Genomic DNA, 19,883 nt, shown 5'->3' on the forward strand with positions numbered 1-19,883 from the left:
TTTCGCTGACAAAGAACTTCAAAAGGATTTATTTGAATGGGGAAAGAGGAAATAACCTGGCAAATAATATGCAGGATGAGAAGTGCTTGTTTGGTAAGGCAATTGCTCTGTATCAGGAGGAAAAAAAACCCTAAAATATGCCTTTGCAATGTGCGTGGTGTTTATGAAAGAAGTATGGGCAGGGTCACATACGTGAAAAAGCTTCTCTAAACATGACATCTTCATGCATTTACAGCTTCCAGTATAGCCATTTTTGTAATGCCTTCTGGTTCTTATCATAGAATGAGAGCAATTTCAACAAATACAATTCAGCCTCGTACTAGCTTTAATGTTTGCTCTTCTACTTTCATGCGTAGTTAAGGAGTTAAACTAGAATCAGGGAGACCCAGGTTCAAATTCACTCTCAGTCACGGAAGGACATAGGGTGAAGGGCAGGATATAAACCTAATAAAGAATTGAATGAATGAATGATGGAAGAAATGGAAAGAATCTTGAAAATCACCTAATTCAACTCATTGTCAAGTGCAGGAATCTACTGCTTCAGCATCCTTGACAGATGACCGTTCAGCTTTCATTGAACATTTCCAGTGAAGAACAGACCACCATCTCCTCAAAGAAGTTTGGTCCATTATTAAATGCTCTAATTATAGTTGGAAAATCCTTCCTGCTGTCCAATCAAAATCTCTTCCTTTATAATTTAACCATTTTTAACATCTTGTTTTCTAGAAAATGCTGGATAACCATGCCTCATCAAAATATGATTGAATCTTCATAGTGTCCTCTTAAGATGTTTGCTATCTCCTTTATCTTTGAATCATCTGGAAATCTGATCATCATATTTTCTAACCCCTCCACCCCATCACAAAATCATAGACTTGAATGAGGATACAATAACTATATCATTCCTGCATCTTATCGGGAGCTATACCTGTAAAGCCTGGTTGAGTTATGATTGTGAAAAGCTCAGGGGAAATCTGAACCAATTCTTCAGTCAGTAAAAAAAGAAATCACACTTCTTACAACTTCTCAAAGTTATTAAGACTGTAGCAGTTGCTCCATTTAAAAAGAAGGGAGCCTCAAGAGAATCATGACAGCAACTGATAGCAGCTGCTCATTTAAAGCGCTCTGCTGTTTTCTGGAGCCTGGTAGCTCCATCTCATCTAAATAGTATCTTGTATCCATCCTCTCATATATCAAACAGTGTTTAGGAAGAACATTTTGCTACCTTGTATGTCCAGACACAGACCCATTCCTAGATTTGGAGTTAGAAGTGACCTCTTTAATTGCAGGACCCCAAGTTTCATGTTCTGAAATTGAAGGTCTACTTTAAAAATACAAAACAAGGAAGGTTCCAGATTAGAATTATGCCTTAAGAAATTATATGCAGTAATGTGAACTGATGGACATCTGTGCTGCCTTCCTTAGATAATAGACAGGCCATAGATAATTCCACCAAGATTTTGAAGATCAAGACTTGACTATTATATAATTCCAATCTATAAGAGGAGGGCAGAAATGACTGTGGCAATTTTTTGTTGAGCTAAACCAGTAATATGTATACAAAAACATCTGCTGGCTGAATTCCTAGATTGGATTGATTCTGAACCCATCCCAAGAGATAAACTGTCAGGGCTCAGGGTAGGCAAATTTATACTGTATACTATACCACACTCTGTACAGGTAGTCCTTGGGTTACAACCATTAATTCGGTGACATTTGAAGTTACAGCAGCACTGAAAAAAGTGACAACTGGTTCTTGCACTTATGACCATTGCAACCTTCCCATGGTTATGTGATCAAAATTTTGATGCTTGACTACCAGCCTGTATTTACAAAAATTGCAGCATCCTGGGGTCATGATTGACATTTGTGACCTTTCCAGCTGGCTTCCGACAAGCAAAGTTAGTGAGGAAAACTGGATTAAAAACTGCCTAGCTCATTTAACAATTGCAGTGATTTCTTAACTGTGGCAAAAAAGGTCATAAAATCAGATGTGACTCACTTAACAACCACTTTGCTCAGAATCAAAAAATTCTTGTCCCAATTGTGGTCATAAACTGAGGACTACTTATAGTGCTATAGAATTTGGAAGAAAAGTATTCCATATAACATAGTTCATCCCTATTCATGGCTCATAATCAAGTTTGCATTTGATTTGATCTCCAGGACTAAACTAGCACAAAGTTAAAGATTTGAACATTAATAAATAATATTTAAATAGCATGAGGTTACTAGAGTGAAGATTAGAAGTAATTTTGAAGGATGTCTAATTGTCCCAACAGTTCGTTGTTGTTATTGTTTTTATCCCATCTTTTACATATTCTCTCTCTCCTCCCTCCATCCCTCCATCCATTCCCCCCACCTCTTGGATTGGGGCAAGAGAATGATATTAAAATTAAAACTCTATTAAATGCTGACAATACGATAGTTTTCTGTCTGTGTGCCTTGTGTACTTCAATGCAATAGCGGGGACCTAGTAATAAACAATTTAAGATTGTTGCATTTTTCAAAGATTAACTCACAATTAACTCACAAAAATGAGGGCATATCATCAACCAAGTCAAATATTTAAATACAGGGGTGGTGTTCCATGTTTCTGGAGGCCAGTCTATAGTTTTTCTGTAAGTTAAAGAAGTCCAGACATCTCATCATCTTCGTAGCCTTCCTTAGAACTTGCTTCAAGTTCCTTGTCCCTATTCTTCTCGAACTGTGGTCAAAACTGAACAGCAGTCCAAATGGAGTCTGACTAAAGCAAAGTAGAGGGGAAAAATTACTTCCCATGATTTGGATTCTATATTCCTGTTATTTGCCTTTTTAGCATCTGCATCACGCTGCTGACTTGTGTTTAACATGTGGTTGATGAGGTTAGCCAGATCTGTTTCACTTGGACTGACTGCTGTGCCATGTCTCTTCCACTCTGTACATGAGCCTCATATTTTTGCTATCTAAATGCAGAAGTACATATTACATTTTAATCTGTCCATTTTAGCCCACCGCTCAAGTCTGATTAAATCTTTTAAAATTTTCTCTTTTCTATCTACTCTATTAGGCACCCCTCCCAGCACAAAATCTTCTGCAGACTCTATAATTGTCTCCTCAACTTCCTTGTCTAAATTGTTGATAAAAATGTAGGATAGTATAGGGCTCAGAACTGAGTTCTATAGCCATCCACTCAATACTTTCTTCCAAGCTGGAGGCATTTTAAGGAACATTCTTTGGATATCGTAATTCCTCCAACTGTGAATCCATCTAATGTCTAGCCCATATTTACATTTTACGAGGGAAGAAATCATGGGACACTTTGACAAAAGCATTACTGAGGTCCACATACACTATGACTACAGCATTCTCCTGATTGATTTACAAGGCTAACAACTCTATTAAAGAGGGAGTGGGAGATTAGTCTAGCATGATTCATTTGGAACAACCCATACTAGCTCCTGTTAACTGTAGCATGTCTATCCAAGTGCTCACACACATGATGCTTGGTCATCTGTTCAAAGATCTTGCCTAGTGTAGCTATCAAGCTGACAGGTTGTCATTCCAAGATCCGCCTCCTCCTGCTTTTTGAAGATGGGTATGACATTTGCTCTACTCTAATGTTCTGTGTCCTCACCTTTTCTCCAGGAATCTCAAAAATAATTTAGAGAGGTCCTGCGGCCACCTTTACTGTCTTCACTAGCATGTATCTATCTAGAGACTTGAATTCATTTCAATTAGCCCTTGCAGTTTCTGTCAGTCTTAAGCTGCTGTTTCCTCCTTCCTCCAGCGACAAAACTATGACCAGCTAGGGATCTATTTCCATTCTTACAAAAGACAGACACTAAATACAGAAGGAGTTAAGAAGTTCTGCCTTCTTATCATCACCCATCACCACTTCTTTCCTGAACAGACTTCTGCTTTCTTTTTATTTCTGGCTTACACTGTTATTTTTTATTTTAATATTTCTTGTACTACTCAACTCATTCTGAATTGTAGCTTTTCTTATGAGATTCTGGAAACTACATCTTTGATGATGTTCTTTCTCTTCCATTTCCTATAAGTGTCCCATTTCTCTCCCACATTTTAAAGAACTCTCCATGTATCATCACTGGCCTTTTCTTTATTTCTCCCATTTTTCCTTCCTGTGAGAATTCTTTGCAATTGTACCTTCAATAACTCATTTCATAGAATTTCCCATCCTCCCTGGGCACTTCGTTGAGTCCCTTACTCTATACTCTTTATGTGCATGACTGCATTCCCACTCATGCTGGTAATGCTATTGCTAAATTTGCAGATGATATAACAGTGGTGGGTCTCATCTCTGGTGGGCGGGGGAATGAATCTGCCTACCGAGATGAGGTGAACTGGTTGCTTTCATGGTGTGGAGACACTAACTTGGTCCTCAACACCAATAAGACCAAGGAGCTTATAGTGGACTATAGAAGGAACAGATCAGATGTCCAGCCTTTGCTCATCAATGGAGACTGAGTGGAGCATGTGGCCAGTTTTAAGTTTCTGGGTGTTACCCTAAAAGAGGACCTGACCTGGGGTGCCCACATTGCAGCCCTGGTCAAAAGGGCTCAGCAGAGATTATACTACCTGAGACTTCTCAGAAAACAACAACTGAATGAAAAACTGCTGGTAACCTTCTACGGCTGCACCATAGAGAGCATTTTAACTTACTGCACCTCTGTATGGTTGCCAATTGCACAGTGGCAGATAGGAAAGCACTCCAAAGGATCTGGGCATCGCCCAGAAGATCATTGGTTGCCCTCTCCCCTCTTTGGAAGAGCTTTATAGTTCCCGCTGCCTTAAGAACGTTCATAACATACTCAAAGATCCATCTCATCCTGGGAATCCTTTTTTTGAACTATTACCATCTGGCAGACGGTACAGAATAATAAAAACAAGGACAAATAGGCTGAAAAACAACTTCTCTCCCAGGGCAGTAGCTCTGTTGAATTCTGCTGTATAGTGCAGTATTGGTGCAGTGTCCGGGGTTTTTGGTTCAATGTGTGGAGGATGAAGGTTGTATGTTTGTGTTTATTTTTATGGTCATGGTCATGATGTGCACTGAAGATGGTGTTTAATTTTGTTGTATGAGGTGCAATAACAATAAAGTAAACTAAACTAAGCTAAGGATTTGAAGGCATCAGCTCTGACTTACCTTTTCTTGGAGTTAATCAAAACCAGTTCTTCTGAGGTCCAGTATACAGATCTGATTCACCTCAATTCCTCCTCTTCTGGCTATCACAAATTATCATCAAGGATAATATTATTAATTTCCCCCAAATTGTCAGTCATCTTCAATTCTTCACCAATTCTTTTCTGTTTGCTAGGGATAGGAGGTTTCCTCCTTCCCTATTCTTGCAAATGAAGTTGTCAGCAAAAAAGGGACAAGAATTGGTTGGGCTGTTGACTCTTGACAGAGTAAAATTCCCAGCAGATGGCAGAATAATTTAAATCTCTGGTTATCATTATTGCATGCCCCCTTGAAAGACTGGCCATTTGATCCTGAAATACGGCATTCCATCTACTCTATGTCTTCTGCTGGTCAGACAGTCTCGCAGTGATGACCTTCACTGTGGTTTGTTTCTCTGTTTTTATTCTTACCCAAATTCTTTCAGCAGAGGTTTCTATATTCCATTCCTGAATTTCTGTGCAAGTATATTTTTTCTTTACAGTACAACAGCCCTATCTTTTCTATTTGGCCTGCTTTTTAAAATAAATTGTAGGCTTCCTGTGCTGTGACCCAATCTTATGCATCATCCCACCAACTTCCCTGTCACATCCTCTTTGTCTTCCTGAGTAAGGATCTCTAATTTCCCCTTTTTCTTTCCTGTATTCTGTGCACGTGTACAAAAACATTTGAGTGTTTCATTTTTTTGGAACAGTCCTTGGCCACATATTTGGTTCTTGGCTTCTGCTAACCCCTTTTTTCCTGGTCAGCATCACCATTTACATAGCAAACTGTTGAGTTCTGTTTTCTCTTCCTGTGCCATGATCTTCAACAGGAAGGACTGATGAAAAAAAAAAAACCTGTTTTCTATACTTTCTCTTGCAGGCATTATCATTTTCAGAGATTCTTTCAAAGTTTCTTCTGGCCAAATCCTTTGTCTCCACATGGATCAAGAGAAAATTATAGATCTTGGTGGGTTTCAATAGTTTTAATAACTTTTCTATCACATCCTATATGCAGGCATCATATTCATGACGCACCTCTGCAACATCATACTAAGTCTGCACATGCTGCCTTGGATCTCCTTAAGTGGGACTCACCCATCACCTTTACACAGGTCATGTTTCTCAGGGTGGCTCTTGGATTTCTTTGATCTATGAGCACCCAAGCTATGTTCTAATCTATAGCATTGTTTGCTCAGGTGGCTGTGAATCACCCCCAGAAGGAAAGCCTGGCACTGATGTGCGAATTCCATATGCATCAAAGGCCTCCTGATCTTGCTTCTTTGAATCATGTGCCTCTACATATTTGCCTCTGCCAAAAACGCTTTCCTCCACATTCTCCAGAACTCTCTCAATTTCTCAGCTCTTCCTACCTAGAGGGTCCAGAACCTCTTTATTTTTCCTGATGCACTTCAGTTTAGCATCTCCCCTCTCATGTTCCTTCACGTTTTCTTCCAATAAAGGAACACGCTTGCATTTGCAAAGGGAGAGCTTTGGGTCCTCTTTGGGCAGGAAGACAAATAATGCACACGTCTTGCGGGTCACCGTAATGCTTCCCTTGCTATCCCAATGGTTCAGAGCCTTTCCTGCCAACTTTCCTAGTCCGTCCGTCCTTCCTTGCTTGCTTGCTTTGTGAGTGCCTAGGCAGAGACTGCTTCTCTGGGTGATGGACTCCTTTGGATTGGAAGAAGATGGGGAACAGTGAGGGGGTGGGTGGGAGGTAAAATGCAGAAAAAGCAGGATAAACGTCCTTCTCCCTTTTTTACTTCCCCTGATGAACTCCTATCTGCTCCTCCATTATTTAAAAATAAGCTGCTGACAAGTCCCTCAAGGTCTTATTAGTCAGATTTTTTTTTTTTTGAAAGATAAAGGGATTAAATTAGAGGAGCCGGTTTGGTAAAGTGGTTAAGGCATAAATCTAATCCCACTTTAGGCACCTAGCCAGCTGGGTGACCTTGGGCCAGTCACTCCCTCTCAGCCCTTGGAAGAAGGAGGCAATGGCGAGCCACTTCTGAAAATCTGACCAAGACAGCTGGAGAGACTAGGTTAGGCAGTTGCCAGCAATCAAAATTGATTTGAAGGCACAACTGCAACAACAATGGGATTAGGTTACAGAATCTTGGAAATTGGGCATGTGTATTTTAGCAACTCATTTATCAGTAAGCACACTGAGGTGAAGGCCCTAATTCTACTAAACCCCTTTCTAACTTCCTCTGGGTGAAAAGGGAAATGTGTTGCTCCTTGTCTGCCTGATGATAATGAAGGAATGCAGAGAAATTTCTAACCTCCAGTATTTTGCAAATCATCATTCCAGTTCTGGGCTCCAAAAATTCTATTGGACACAAAAAGGACATGACTGGGCTCAAAGGGGCCTCTCACTTGACTCTTCCTTCCAGCTTGACTCACAGCCATTGATGCTCACTTACTGGCACGGCCATTTAATTAGCTCTCCATCTCTATAATGGTAACATTGCCCAGGCTATATTTTGCCATCTTCCCTTTCTAGTATTGCATTAAGTTCCCTTTCTTTTCCAAGGAATGAGAAACTATTTTGTTATGCAGAATGGGATACAGAAACTGCATCCCAGTTATTTAAGAAATAGCTAATTGTTTCTTTTTAAAATAAATAAATATGAATGGTTGTGTCTATGTAGGTATCATTTATTTGAATGTTGCTGTAGGTTAAAATATTTCCTGGTTGTAATAAACTGCACAATAAGGAAATTCTCTAATACAATAGCTTTTTTGTTCAACCTAGGACAACATGTCACAGTATAAAATATCTGAAATGATTGGAATCTGACCACTTCATTCTTTCGGTAAGTAGATCAGCTTCCAAGCTAGTCTCTGTTTCAGTCTTTGGAATTATGTATCCAAATGCATTTAACAGTACAAATGGTGTCCCTCTTGCTACCCCATCCATCATAATAAAATAGCACCTTTTGTCCAAAGACAGCAGGAAAAAAAATCCCCTCACATATGGACAGTCCAGATGATTTCTGCAAGGCATTAACAGTTGATGAATCTATGGCACAAATGGACAATGGGCACCCCCTGAAATAGCATTACACTTCAGCTGCAGTTGGCCCAGCTCTTCTTGACCAGCAACACCAGAGGTGAAGCTGGATGTAAACTGCATTTAAGGAATAGGCAGAGCACAAATTTCCCACCCCTGATTAGCAGCAGCAGATTTGAATAAGGGCTCTCTAGTCTAGGGCAGTAATCAAATGAATGCTGAAGAGTGACCTGGCAACTGGGTTGGAACACTTGTCTGATTAACACACAATATTAGGAACAGTGAGGTGATTGCTCACAGGCTCTCTGGCTGAAGCATTAAGTTTTGCAGTTCTTCTCTTTAATTTGTACGAAACTGGGAACTCTAGATAGTTCAGTTTATGAGTCCTAGGGTCATCCATCTGAGTTGTGAAAAAAAGGCAATCTCGGCTTGAGATGTCATCATTGCTTATTAACTCAGAAGCATCCTGGGGTAAACCACACTCTCTTACAGGAGTCACACGATTTTATTTGGCAGCACACAAAGCCAAACCCAAACAAGCCACATTCTGTCTTAACATGCACCATGAATCCACCCTCTGTCTCACCCTGTTTCCATCGGCAGTAAAATAATGATCCACCTTGCGTGGCTGTTCTAAGAAATGATTAGACACGTGAGGTGTTATAAAAATGATAACTATTTCTAGCCATAATGATGTGTTGCCACCCCCAAAAAATATATTTCCAGCACCTTAAACATGAATGAATTAAATCTAAGCTTTTCTGGGGAGAAATCAAGTTCATCAGATACATCAGGATGTTAGCCTAAGTTAGCAGGTATGTGTCTGTATACATGCATCCAAAGAAAAGATATTAAGTAGTGAAAGGGGGGAGGTTGTAAAAAAAAGTTCAGCAACCACTCACAAAGCAATTTTGAAGATATTGTAAACATCCTGGCATTGGTAAGCTAATTAACACCTTTTAGCTGGATACCAGACCACACTGAACCTCTTGGTGTATTGAAATTCAGCAGTTTCATGTTGATGGTTCCTTTTGAAGTCCCTTTTCCAGCAACAGCCACTTTTAAGGTCAATTACAGTTTGAAAGGTTATAATGATTTCCTGTTTAGTGTCTGTATATATTTTTTTTGCTCTTCCTCAAATCAGGGTTGTGTCTTTTTTTTTTTTTTTTTGACATAAGTTTGGCTTATTTATCATTTTTTTATGTAAGTCAATCAGGCCTTCCTAAGGCGTTTTATAAAATAAAATTAAAAGCATTTTTTGACAAGAAAATTCCTAATCACAAAGTATTTCCTTTAAAAAAAAACTAATTTTCAAAAGCTTGGCAGGTGACCTCGAAGTTTGAATCCACATGGAGTTTGGCAGTTCCTAAATAAAGGAAATGAATGAATGCATAAATACAGTAATGCTTGTGGAATTGTGATTGATGTCGCTCAACTGAGGATTTCTTTTTTCAAGGACACATACTGCGTTTCTTATTTCAGAGTGTAGATTATTGCAGAAAAGGCATTATGACTAATGCCGAATTCCCCTTTTGATATTGTAACCCAGCCTATTCATCTGGCTTATTAGAATCAAAGGGATATGTGAACAAGCATATTTATTGGATCGGGCTGAGAAGGGATAGCAATGCTTTATTGGGTATTGAGTATGCAGACAGGAGGACGACTCAGTGTGCCCTACACAAACTTTGTTCAGAGGAGTTTGCTTCTGAGGAATAAACACATTTCTTCTGCGCTTTTACATTTTCTCGGTATCAGGCTGTCTCTCTCTGTTAACAACTCAATTGTGTTTTCTTACATTCGGTATGTCTTTGTTTTTCGCCGGAAAATATTTAAATGCAATCACCAGATCAACTCAGCCCCACACCCTCGTTTTCTAGGTTCCGATGAAGAAGACCGAAGAGGGTCCGGCAAAGATGAACCCCGGGGAAGTGACGGGCGGGGTAGCGAGACAGCCTGAGCCGGAATGCGGCTCAACCCCCAGCTCGTTACATTGTTGCCATTCCCAGCCGGCATCAGAATGTTGTGAATGGAAGGATCGCGGCGTAGGCCACGCCCACGTAGAACCCTATCTTAAGGGCCTTGGTCTCCCGTCTTGCCTGATTGGCTGGGGGGGCTTCCCGACCTTTGATTGACATCCTTTTTTCCAGACAGCTCCTATTTTTTTTTTTAAAGCCCCACAACATGGGGGCGTGCATTGTTTCTCCTTGATTGGCAACCGAGCTCGGCCAATCTGCACAAGGCTCTCTCTTGCACACTGCCCAATAGAAAGCGGGTGAAGAGAAAAGGGAGGTCCAGGGAACCAGCAGCCGTCGAGCTCATTGTTGTGGGAGCTCCTTAAAGGGGCCGTATCCGCCGCCCACAGAAAGAGAAACGACCAACTGACCGGGCTGGGCCCGGGCCGCCACTGGTGGGTTTTCGGGAAGGTGCTCAGGAGAGGCCGGGGATCGGCCGGGCCTATGGAGCTTCCGCCCGCTAAGCGCAGGTGCGGCGCCCCTGGGGAGCAGCCCGACCCGGGACCGGGACCAGGCGCCGCCGCCGCCTCCTCCTCCCCCCCTTCCGCTTCCACCTCTTCTGCCGTCGAGACGCTTCTGGACCTGAGCGCCCGGCGGGTGGCCGAAACTTGGGCCTTCGAGCAGGTGAGAGGAAGGACAGATCCCCCACGGGGCAGCGCGGCGCTCTTGGCTTCCCTTCCTGGCCGCCTTTGACGTTCCTTGGCTGTGATGCGAAGGAGCGAGAGCCCCGGAGGGGAGTCTCTGGAAACCGCCTGCCCCGCCGCCTCTTTCAGAGGGAGCCGCCGGGGCGCAGAGCTGCCCGCAAGTCTTCCCCCTCCCCACCCCGCACAAGTGCAATGGGGGCTGCCGGAGGGTGAGGGAGCGGAGCCACTCCGCGCAGACCCTCCGGAGAGGGCTCTCGACCCGCCTTTGAACTCCTTCTTTGAAAGGCTTCTCTCTTCTCCTTCTGCCCCCACCGCATCCGCCGCCGGTGGGAGATCAGGGCTCAAGCCAGAAATGCCAGCTTCTCAAAATCGCTCCCGGGGCAGCCCCTCTGACAATAGGGCCGACGTGCAAAACGTTAGTAGGTGGCGAGAGCGGTCGCGCCACAAGGTGGAAAAAGCGCTTCACCTGCTGACTTGGGCACCTCCGAGATGCTGTTAGCAGCCTGGGAGCAGGGAAAGCCCGGTTTCTTTCTTTCCCTGGTTGGTTGGTTGGTAACTTGAAACAAAGCTTAGCTTAATCTGCCACTTTTTCACTAGTTTCCCTTCCAACACCCCCCCCCCCCCCATTTTTCCCTTCAGGGACTGTCCTTTTTCTTCTTTAGCTGCAGGCAAAACCACATTCTCTCTCTTTTTCTTCCTCCTGCCCCTTTCCCTGTTGCTGGAAACTATCAGCTGGCTATTCATAGTTCATTTTACATTCTCTGTAAACTTGTAGCATCCTCTCCTTGGGGTAAAGTTCTAATTGTGTTTGGGATCCTTTTTGTGTGTGGAGACTTCCTTATAAAAGCAGCTTTTGCAAGGGAAGGGAGCGGGTGGATTATCCAGACTAGGGTAGGTCTTGTATTTGTCAGGTGACAAATGCTTGATTTCTCCATTTATTTGCCAATGGAGAACTTTTTCCTTGGAACCCCTCTTCTTTAATGGCTTGCTTCAAGAGCCACTCCTGTTCTGCCTGCCACGGTTTTTGGTCTGATTCTTACTAAATGTGAGTTCACATGCTCTCTTGATGGACTGGACTACAATGGGAGAAAATGCTTTAAATGAATATATTTCGGTTTTGCTAACTTGCCAATGTGTTCAGTTCAACTTTTATTTGTGGCTTTTCTCTCTGTGCTCCTCCACAAGTTTTCTTAATTTTTCTTTTCCTGTACCAGACTGTCCCTTCACAAGCTGATGCCCTTCAGTCTGTAGGAAATGATTATGGTATCGCGTGGTTTTTTTTTTCCCAAGGCCTTTTCTGGAACAAAGCATGAGAAGTAGGAGATAGCTGAAACTAAGTAGACATGATGTAGCTGGGAGATCTGGGGCTAGTCTGGGCAAAACCCAAGTGAAAGTGAAATCTCGATACTCTTACAGGTGGGTGGGGAGAGGCTTGGCTTGCTCCATGTGTATTTGCCTCTTCATCTCTCTCTGCCCCCTTCTTGAAATTGAATAGAAGAATCACGCTTACCCATTATTCTTGGATATCAGAATTTAGTTATTTCTTTCCATCAAGCAGAACATTCCTTGTAAGCAGCTACAGTTCATACAAGGAGACACCAGAGCATAATTTCCGTGTTGGGCTGAGAAACTAGTCCAACAAGAGTCGCTTGTCACTGACATCAGCAGGTGAAACTTCCCAAGTTGAAGCATGTGCACACCTGAAATGGGAGAGAATGCAGATGATATCTGCTTTGGAAAGTGTTGTTACTAGTATTTAGCCTGGGAAAGATTCCATCACAGCAATTTAAAAAGAAGTTTCACCAGGACAAATTTGTTTTAAAAGGCCCTTGATACTTCTGATATAGCAAGGTAAAGAGTTCAATAGTTCTGAGGGATCCAAACTGCGTGATGGTTCTTAAGCAGTTTGGCATAACTTTACATCTCCAGCAATGTGTGCGTTTATAATAAGAATAGGAAGATGACTGCTTTTCTTTTTGCCCCACATTGCACCATCGTTTTTTCCATCAGACGGAACAATTTTATGACACAGAATAAATTGGGTTGGGGAAGAGAATTAGGAAGCTGATGAAACCCATGATTTCTGTATAATTTTTTCAATTTGGAAATGCAATTTTTATTTTGAGTAGAGTGGTTGAATATATTATTGAATCAGAATCTCTTTCAAGAAATCACCTTTTTAACCTGAGGCCTCATTCTAAATTAGTTAAGAGAATTGTCATTATAATTGCAACAACTTTGACTTGAATTTAGCAAAGTGATAGCCATTACCTTTGTCTGGATCCTCACTCAAGTGGTATGTCTGTGTCTGGCTTTTTCTGCTGCAGATATGCAGCTTATATGATGGAAGACTCTTCAATTGAAGAGCATTCCTCGTTTAAAGAACATTATACATTTTAGAAGCAAGCTTCTTGTAAATACAGGCCCGTGACATTTATAGGAACAAAAAATGAAGTGATGTTTTGGTCCTAAGAGAGCCTACTTGCTGTCTAAAGAGCTAGGTGAACTCATCTGCACCCTGGTTCAGTGAGAAGTCAGCCTTGGTATATGCTTTCTTACGTCCATCTTTATGAAACCACAAAATCTCTCCAATGTTTCTTTTATGATAGTCTTTCTTTGAACCTATTCTTGTGCTAGCAAAAGAGAAGTAATCTGACTGTAATAAGTGGTGAAGTGGTATTGGCTGAGATGCAGTTTAGAATATAGAATGTGCCCTTGATAAATCATGAGTTGAAATCAACGGGGATGTTCTCTGGTTCGGACCCAATGAAAGATATGGCCACAGCTTTCATGACATTCATGTTTATTTCATTTAGGTTTGTGCAGAAGCTCTTCTAATTTGGTAGTAATGATTGTACCTTCGATTAGTCAGATTTGATTCCATGTCCCTTTTCAAAGTGGGAGGACAATATATAGTCAAAATTTAGATTTCCTACTGTCTTTCCTTCTTGCCATCAATATTAAATATGTGACACCATTAGTTCAATCTGGCAGTGCTCTTTGTAGAAAGAATATGCTCCCTTAGAAGGCACAGAACCTGGGCCTTTGTGTAAGAGCAGAATGTAATTAAAGGATGACAGAAGTATTGATCAAATGTTGGGAAATCTAAAGCTAGTTTAACTTGTACATTATTCTAAGAGAAATATGTAAAATATAATTCTGCAGAAGCATGGAAGAAAATGTTTCTTTCTTAGCTCTAGTGGGCAGGTTGTTTCTGGTATTCGCACAGGCGATGACGGTAGCACTGGGAGAACTGTAAAATCTATAAAAGACAGACCAGAAATAAAAGTTAAAATAAGCAACAACAAAAGTAAGAGAACCTGTCTGATCTTGATGAACACAAATTGCCGGGGCCTGATGGATTACATCCCAGAGTTTTAAAGGAGCTGGCAGAGGTCATCTCAGAACCACTGCACCATATCTTTCAAAAATCCTGGAGTGCCGGGGAACTACCAGAGGACTGGAAAAGAGTTGATGTGGTTCCCATCTTCAAAAAAGGAAAAAAAAAACAGATCCAGGAAACTATAGACCAATCAGCCTAATATCAATACCTGGGAAGATACTAGAAAAGATAATAAAAAAAAAACAGATCTGCCAACATCTAGAAACAAGTAAAGAAATAACTGGCAGTCAGCACGGGTTTGTTAAGAACAGATCATGCCAAAGCAATCTTATTTCATTCGTCAACACAGTGACTAAATTAGTAGACCAACAAAATACTGTGGACATAATATATTTAGATTTCAGCAAGGCATTCGACAAAGTAGACCACAACCTACTTCTTAGTAAGCTAGAAAAAGGTGGAACAGATAGAACCACCACTAGAAGGATTCACAACTGGCTGGCAAACTGTACTCAATGAGTAGTCCTTAATGGGTCTAAGTCTACATGGAGGGAAGTAAGCAGTGGGGTGCCACAAGGTTCCATCTTAGGCCCACTACTCTTCAATATCTTCATTAATGACTTAGATGAGGGAATAGAAGGGGAACTTAGCAAATTTGCAGATGATACTAAGCTGGCAGGAATAGCTAATATCCAAGAAGTTAGGCTCAAGATCCAGATGGATCTTGACAGACTAGAATACTGGGCCATATCTAACAAAATGAAATTCAATGTAGAGAAAAGTAAAGTCCTACACTTAGACAAGAAAAACCAAAAGTACACATATAGAAACCAGGCTCAATAGCAGTAACTCTGAGAGGGATCTTGGAGTCTTAGTGGACAACCACTAAATATGAGCCAGCAGTGTGCAGCAGCAGCCAAAAAAGCTAATGTAATTCTAAATTGTATTAACAGAGGGATACAATCAAGATCAAGTGAGGAACTAATACCACTCAATAAAGCCTTAGTAAGACCACACCTAGAGTACTGCATCCAGTTTTGTTCACCACATTATAAAAAAGATGTTGAGACTCTAGAAAAAGTGCAGAGAAGAGCAACCAGGATGATTAGGGGACTGGAGACTAAAACATACAAAGAACGGTTACGGGAACTGGGCTTGGCTAGTCTAGTGAAGAGAAGGACCAGGGCAGACATCCAATATTTGAGGGGCTGCCACAGAGAGGATGGGGGGACAAGCTGTTTTCTAAAGCACCTGAAGGCCAGACAAGGAATAATGGATGGAAAGTGAACAAGGAGAGATTTAACCTGGAAATCAGGAGAAACTTTCTGACAGTGAGAACAATTAACCAATGGAACAGCTTTGCCCTCGGAAGTTGTGGGAGCGCCATCACTTGAGACCTTCAAGAAGAGATTGGACTGCCATTTGTCAGAAATGGTGTAGGGTCTCCCGCTTGGGTGAGGGGGTTGGACTAGATGACCTACAAGGCCCCTTCCAACTCTGATGGTCTGTTTTAACTGTTTTAACAGAGTGTTAGTTGAGTAAATTGCATGTAGAAGAATGAAAGAAGGCTGCCGGCAAAGCCTGATTTTAGAAGGGCAATCATAGCAGAATATTTCAGCACAGGGATAAGATGTGAAGGTTCAGTTAAGACATCTGAGCTGATTGAAAAGGAAAGAACTTCACCGAGTCAAGGTGATTACATGGAGATGATTGCTGAAAGGCAGTGACATATTGAGGCTGGATGTGTGCCTTATGGGTGATGTGATATTCCAGAGAATCCAGTTTTACACAGATTGAATTTGTCAGGTATGGCCTAAGAGGCTTGACAAAGTTTTGGCTTCTAGGGGCATTTCTGTGTATCAAAGAATCAGTTTATAGGAATGTGACAGAATCCTGCGGAAAATTCTGGTTCAAAATTGGTTGGATTTTTTTTTTTTTTTGCTGGTAGACATATGGCCACCCTTCCCCTCTGTTAAGGGTGACAAGAACAGTGACACTCATCCATAATCCCCTTCCTCTTGTGTTGAACCTGTAAGCCTGCCAGAGCTATCAAACACCTGGATTGGATTGGTGATAAAATAAGCAACCAATCTAGCACCTTTGCATGTAGAATCTGTTTTTTTTTAATGTTATAAGCATTAACGTGGGTTTGAGTCCTATACGGTTAGGTATTCCAGACCAAGACTGTTTCTCAAATAAGTTTATTGGAATGGACTCAAGCCCACTTATCTGATCATTGTCTTAGTAGCAATTCTTCCTACTTTCTTCCAGGCCATTTTCTTTGCCTCTTCATGGTTTGGTGTTTGTGTGAAGTCCTGCCATTGCAATTTGTAAACTGGGGGCTATGACTTACTGCTATGGGAGTGAATCCAGTGTTTAACTAATTCATGACTTAGAAGAACTTATGGCCTGAATAAGTCTGTGATTATTTAAATCAGTGGTTCTTAACCTGGGCGATATTGCCCCCCAGGGGGCGATTTCTTTTTTCAGGGGGGCGATGAAATGAAAAGGGGCGATGTGGGGGTGAAGGAATGGAAGAGGGGGCGATATGGGGGCGATGGAGCGAGAAGTTTTGGGGACACCTTTGAGACTTTTTTCGTACAGTGAACCACTGTATATCTGTCATACAAAAACATCAGATCGCTCGCTCTAGTGAATTGTGTTTTAAAATGTTCCTCCAGCTAGCTTCAGTACAGAACGCCGGACATATGTGAATACGCATCGCTCATTTTCATGCGTGTTGCGCAGCAGCTTCTATCACTCTACCTATTAAATTTGTCGCTCTGATTTTTGTTGCTTTCCTTCTGTAAAAATTTTCTTTGTGTCTTTTTAACCCTTTTTGCAGTGTGCATGAATATATATTTTCCTCAAATCTTAATTTAGTTTCAGAGTTTTCATCTTGAAATTCTTAGTTCCTGGATTGCGGTTTGTTCTTATGCCCTTTTTATATTTCTTTTTGCATCTTAAAATTCACTTGTAATTAAATCATTAAATGTTACTGGGGTTTTTTCGGGCATTTCATTTTCTTACAATTGAATTTTGTTTTCAGTGGTCATTGCATTTAAGTGTCTTGAATAAATAAGACAGTAATGAAATATGTGTATCACGAAGTTTGGGAGTAAAGTGATGGGTGGCATCATGAGATATGGGGAAAAGACTGGAAATAAATTATTTGCATCGATATGTCCTGATGACAATTTTAAAGAAAACAAAAAACATGTTTGCATAAATTGAAGAATTATTTCCCTGTGTTGTGATTGAGAGGTTACATTGGGGGAGAGGGGCGATGATAACTTCCTCAATGGCTCAAGGGGGGCGATTCTTTCAAAAAGGTTAAGAACCACTGGTTTAGATCATCCTTCTCCAGCCTGGTCTGCAACTCCCATAATACCTTCCAGCCGGCACACTATGTAGGAACTAAGATGCCTTGGGTAAGATACTCTCTTGTTATTCTCAACCCCTTGTAGTCCTGTGTGCATGGGTGTCCTTGGAAGAAAGCGCATAAAAGCTGCAAATGCTTTTGTTTTCTGAGTTGCTTCAAGTGGTAGAATCTTCCTTCAGATTCTTGTAAGGAGCAACGCCAGAAGCCTCCAGAGCCTGATGGATATCTGTTGGATATGAGCCTTTCGGATATGAGCTTGTTGGAGATGAATGAGGCTGAATAAGAAATGAAAGCCTGAACAAACGAGACGAGAATTGAAAAAAGTGTGCTGGAGACACCGTGGCCAAAGACTCTCACAGGCCCAAAGTGCAACAAGGAGTGATATATAAAAATGCGGTAACTTGAAACCAACATGGCAGAATGAAATTATATGTGGAAGGAAGTTGTAGGAAATGGGGTAAAGCTGAGTAAATATTCAAATGTTCTAGATCTGCCTACAAAAAGACGATTTCCCTGTCCTTGGGTTCTTAATCCTCTGCATTCTTCGCAGTGTATGCTGTTTCTCCATCTGCTCTCTCTTTTGTTGTCCTTTTTGTGAATATCTGTGCAACACCAATCCCCTCTGTTATATTCAAGGATTGCATTCCTCTAGCAGTTCATATCCTGGTTAGGTTATGCAGTGCCCTTGCTGAAAAGGGAGGTCCACTCTACCTCAACTTGTACACTGAGGGAATGGAAGAGCAGTAGAGGAACCATGTAGGCATTTTTCTACCTCCAGAGGACGGTATCACTTTCCAAAGAGTTTTGGCTGGGCCTAATGCAGGAAACAGTTCAGGGGCCAAGGAGAGGGAGATCAATTTCCTATAATATTTAAGTTACTTTAAAATCAAAATGCCTAAGCCAACCAGAGCTATTGCCACAAGGAGAAGCCGAACCCAACAGGGGGCTTGACTTCCTAGACTAGCATGGACAGGGAAATTCCCAGGCTTAATTCTTCAGCCCTCTCCCTTCTCTGTCCCTGCAGCCACAATGCTTTGGAGAGGCAGGGGCGCTACTGCTGCTAAAGGAGACAGGCTTAGTCCAGACCTCAGCATGGCTCCCTTTTTACCTCCTGAGCAACCAGCTGTTCTCTAGCCACCGTGTGGGTTTTATGTTTCTTGTCCATAGCGAAGGACACTTGGCCACTTGCATTCCTCTTTCAGCCCTGCGACAGGCCTGTGGTTTCCAGTATCCCTCCCCATTTCCCGTCATATTCTCTCTTTCTTCCCACGCAACCTTGAAGTAGCTCAATATTTGGCCTTTCTTCTCAGAAGAGCGGAAAGGAAGGAAGGGTTGAATCGCAGATCCCTGCTTGGCTGCATGCTTGATTGGATGCTAAATCTAGCAATTCAGCATGGTTTGTTAATCATATGCCAGAGTGGCAAAATATGGCATAAAGCATAGAACAAAGCCTGTTTGACCTTATTTTATAGAAATCTGATCTTTTAGCCATTTGGGAAGCTTCTGGGAAAAGGGAGTGCAAGTTTATCTTGGAACTGAAGTATTTCTCTCCAGTCCTAAGATGCCTTACAAGAACACTTGGTTGGCCTATCCCCGTAAGGGGAGACCCAGGAAATGCTGCTCTTTGGGTCTTCTATCTCATGCTTGCATGTTTTCTCCAAAGTATTCTTCACCATTATGACAGCCACAGCAGGACTGATCAAAGTAAAGTGGGTGGGTGGGTGGGGAATCAAAGTTATTATAGCAAAGAAATCCATCATAAAAAGCTTTGGGATGGGGAAGCAATGCTATAACTTGGCACTTGAAAGCAACTCTTCTGAAGATCTGTTGAAGGAAATACCAATATTTAAGTAATCTTAAAAGAAAAGGTTGGATCCAGTTGATACATCTGGTGTGTGCTGTGAACTGCTGACAGGTTCATCATGTGGGACGGGATGACAACCTGCCTACCAGTGTACTTTTTAACTCTCTAAAGCGGGGGTCTCAAACTCGCAGCCTGCGGGCCAATTGCGGCCCGCAGGACGATATCCTGTGGCCCCCACCGTGATATGAAAGTATAATATTAGTGCGGCCCGCAGGGGAAATGGACCTCTGAAGGAAGTCCCGCCCACCATTCCTCGTCGTGGCTTCTTCTCCACCCTGAACTTTAACAAGTCCAAGTACAGGTCCAGACGTACTGATGATCATGTTCAAGCCATACTGAGGGTCTCAAGTGCCTCCTCTCTCAAGCCAAATGTGGCTCAGATATGTGAGAGGAAGCGTTGTCAAGTCTCTGGCAGCAAGGAGGAGTAAGCTGGAGAAGCCATGTTCTGAGGAACTG

At 41.9% G+C, this 19,883-nt stretch overlaps 1 protein-coding gene across 1 annotated transcript in view; it reads left to right on the forward strand.

The window, feature by feature from the left end:
• Positions 1-10,474: 10,474 nt before the first annotated feature.
• ZSWIM4 (zinc finger SWIM-type containing 4) overlaps positions 10,475-19,883 on the forward strand; it is a 34,966-nt gene continuing 25,557 nt past the window's right edge. Inside the window, exon 1 of the mRNA XM_026711414.2 lies at positions 10,475-10,818. Coding sequence (XP_026567199.1) covers positions 10,639-10,818 — 180 coding nt within the window. The 5' untranslated portion in view covers positions 10,475-10,638. The remainder of the gene's footprint in view (positions 10,819-19,883) is intronic.

The sequence above is a fragment of the Pseudonaja textilis genome, chromosome 2 (assembly GCF_049901715.1).
Source record: "Pseudonaja textilis isolate UNSWEBS1 chromosome 2, rPseTex1.2, whole genome shotgun sequence".
Classification (NCBI taxonomy): Eukaryota; Metazoa; Chordata; class Lepidosauria; order Squamata; family Elapidae; genus Pseudonaja; species Pseudonaja textilis.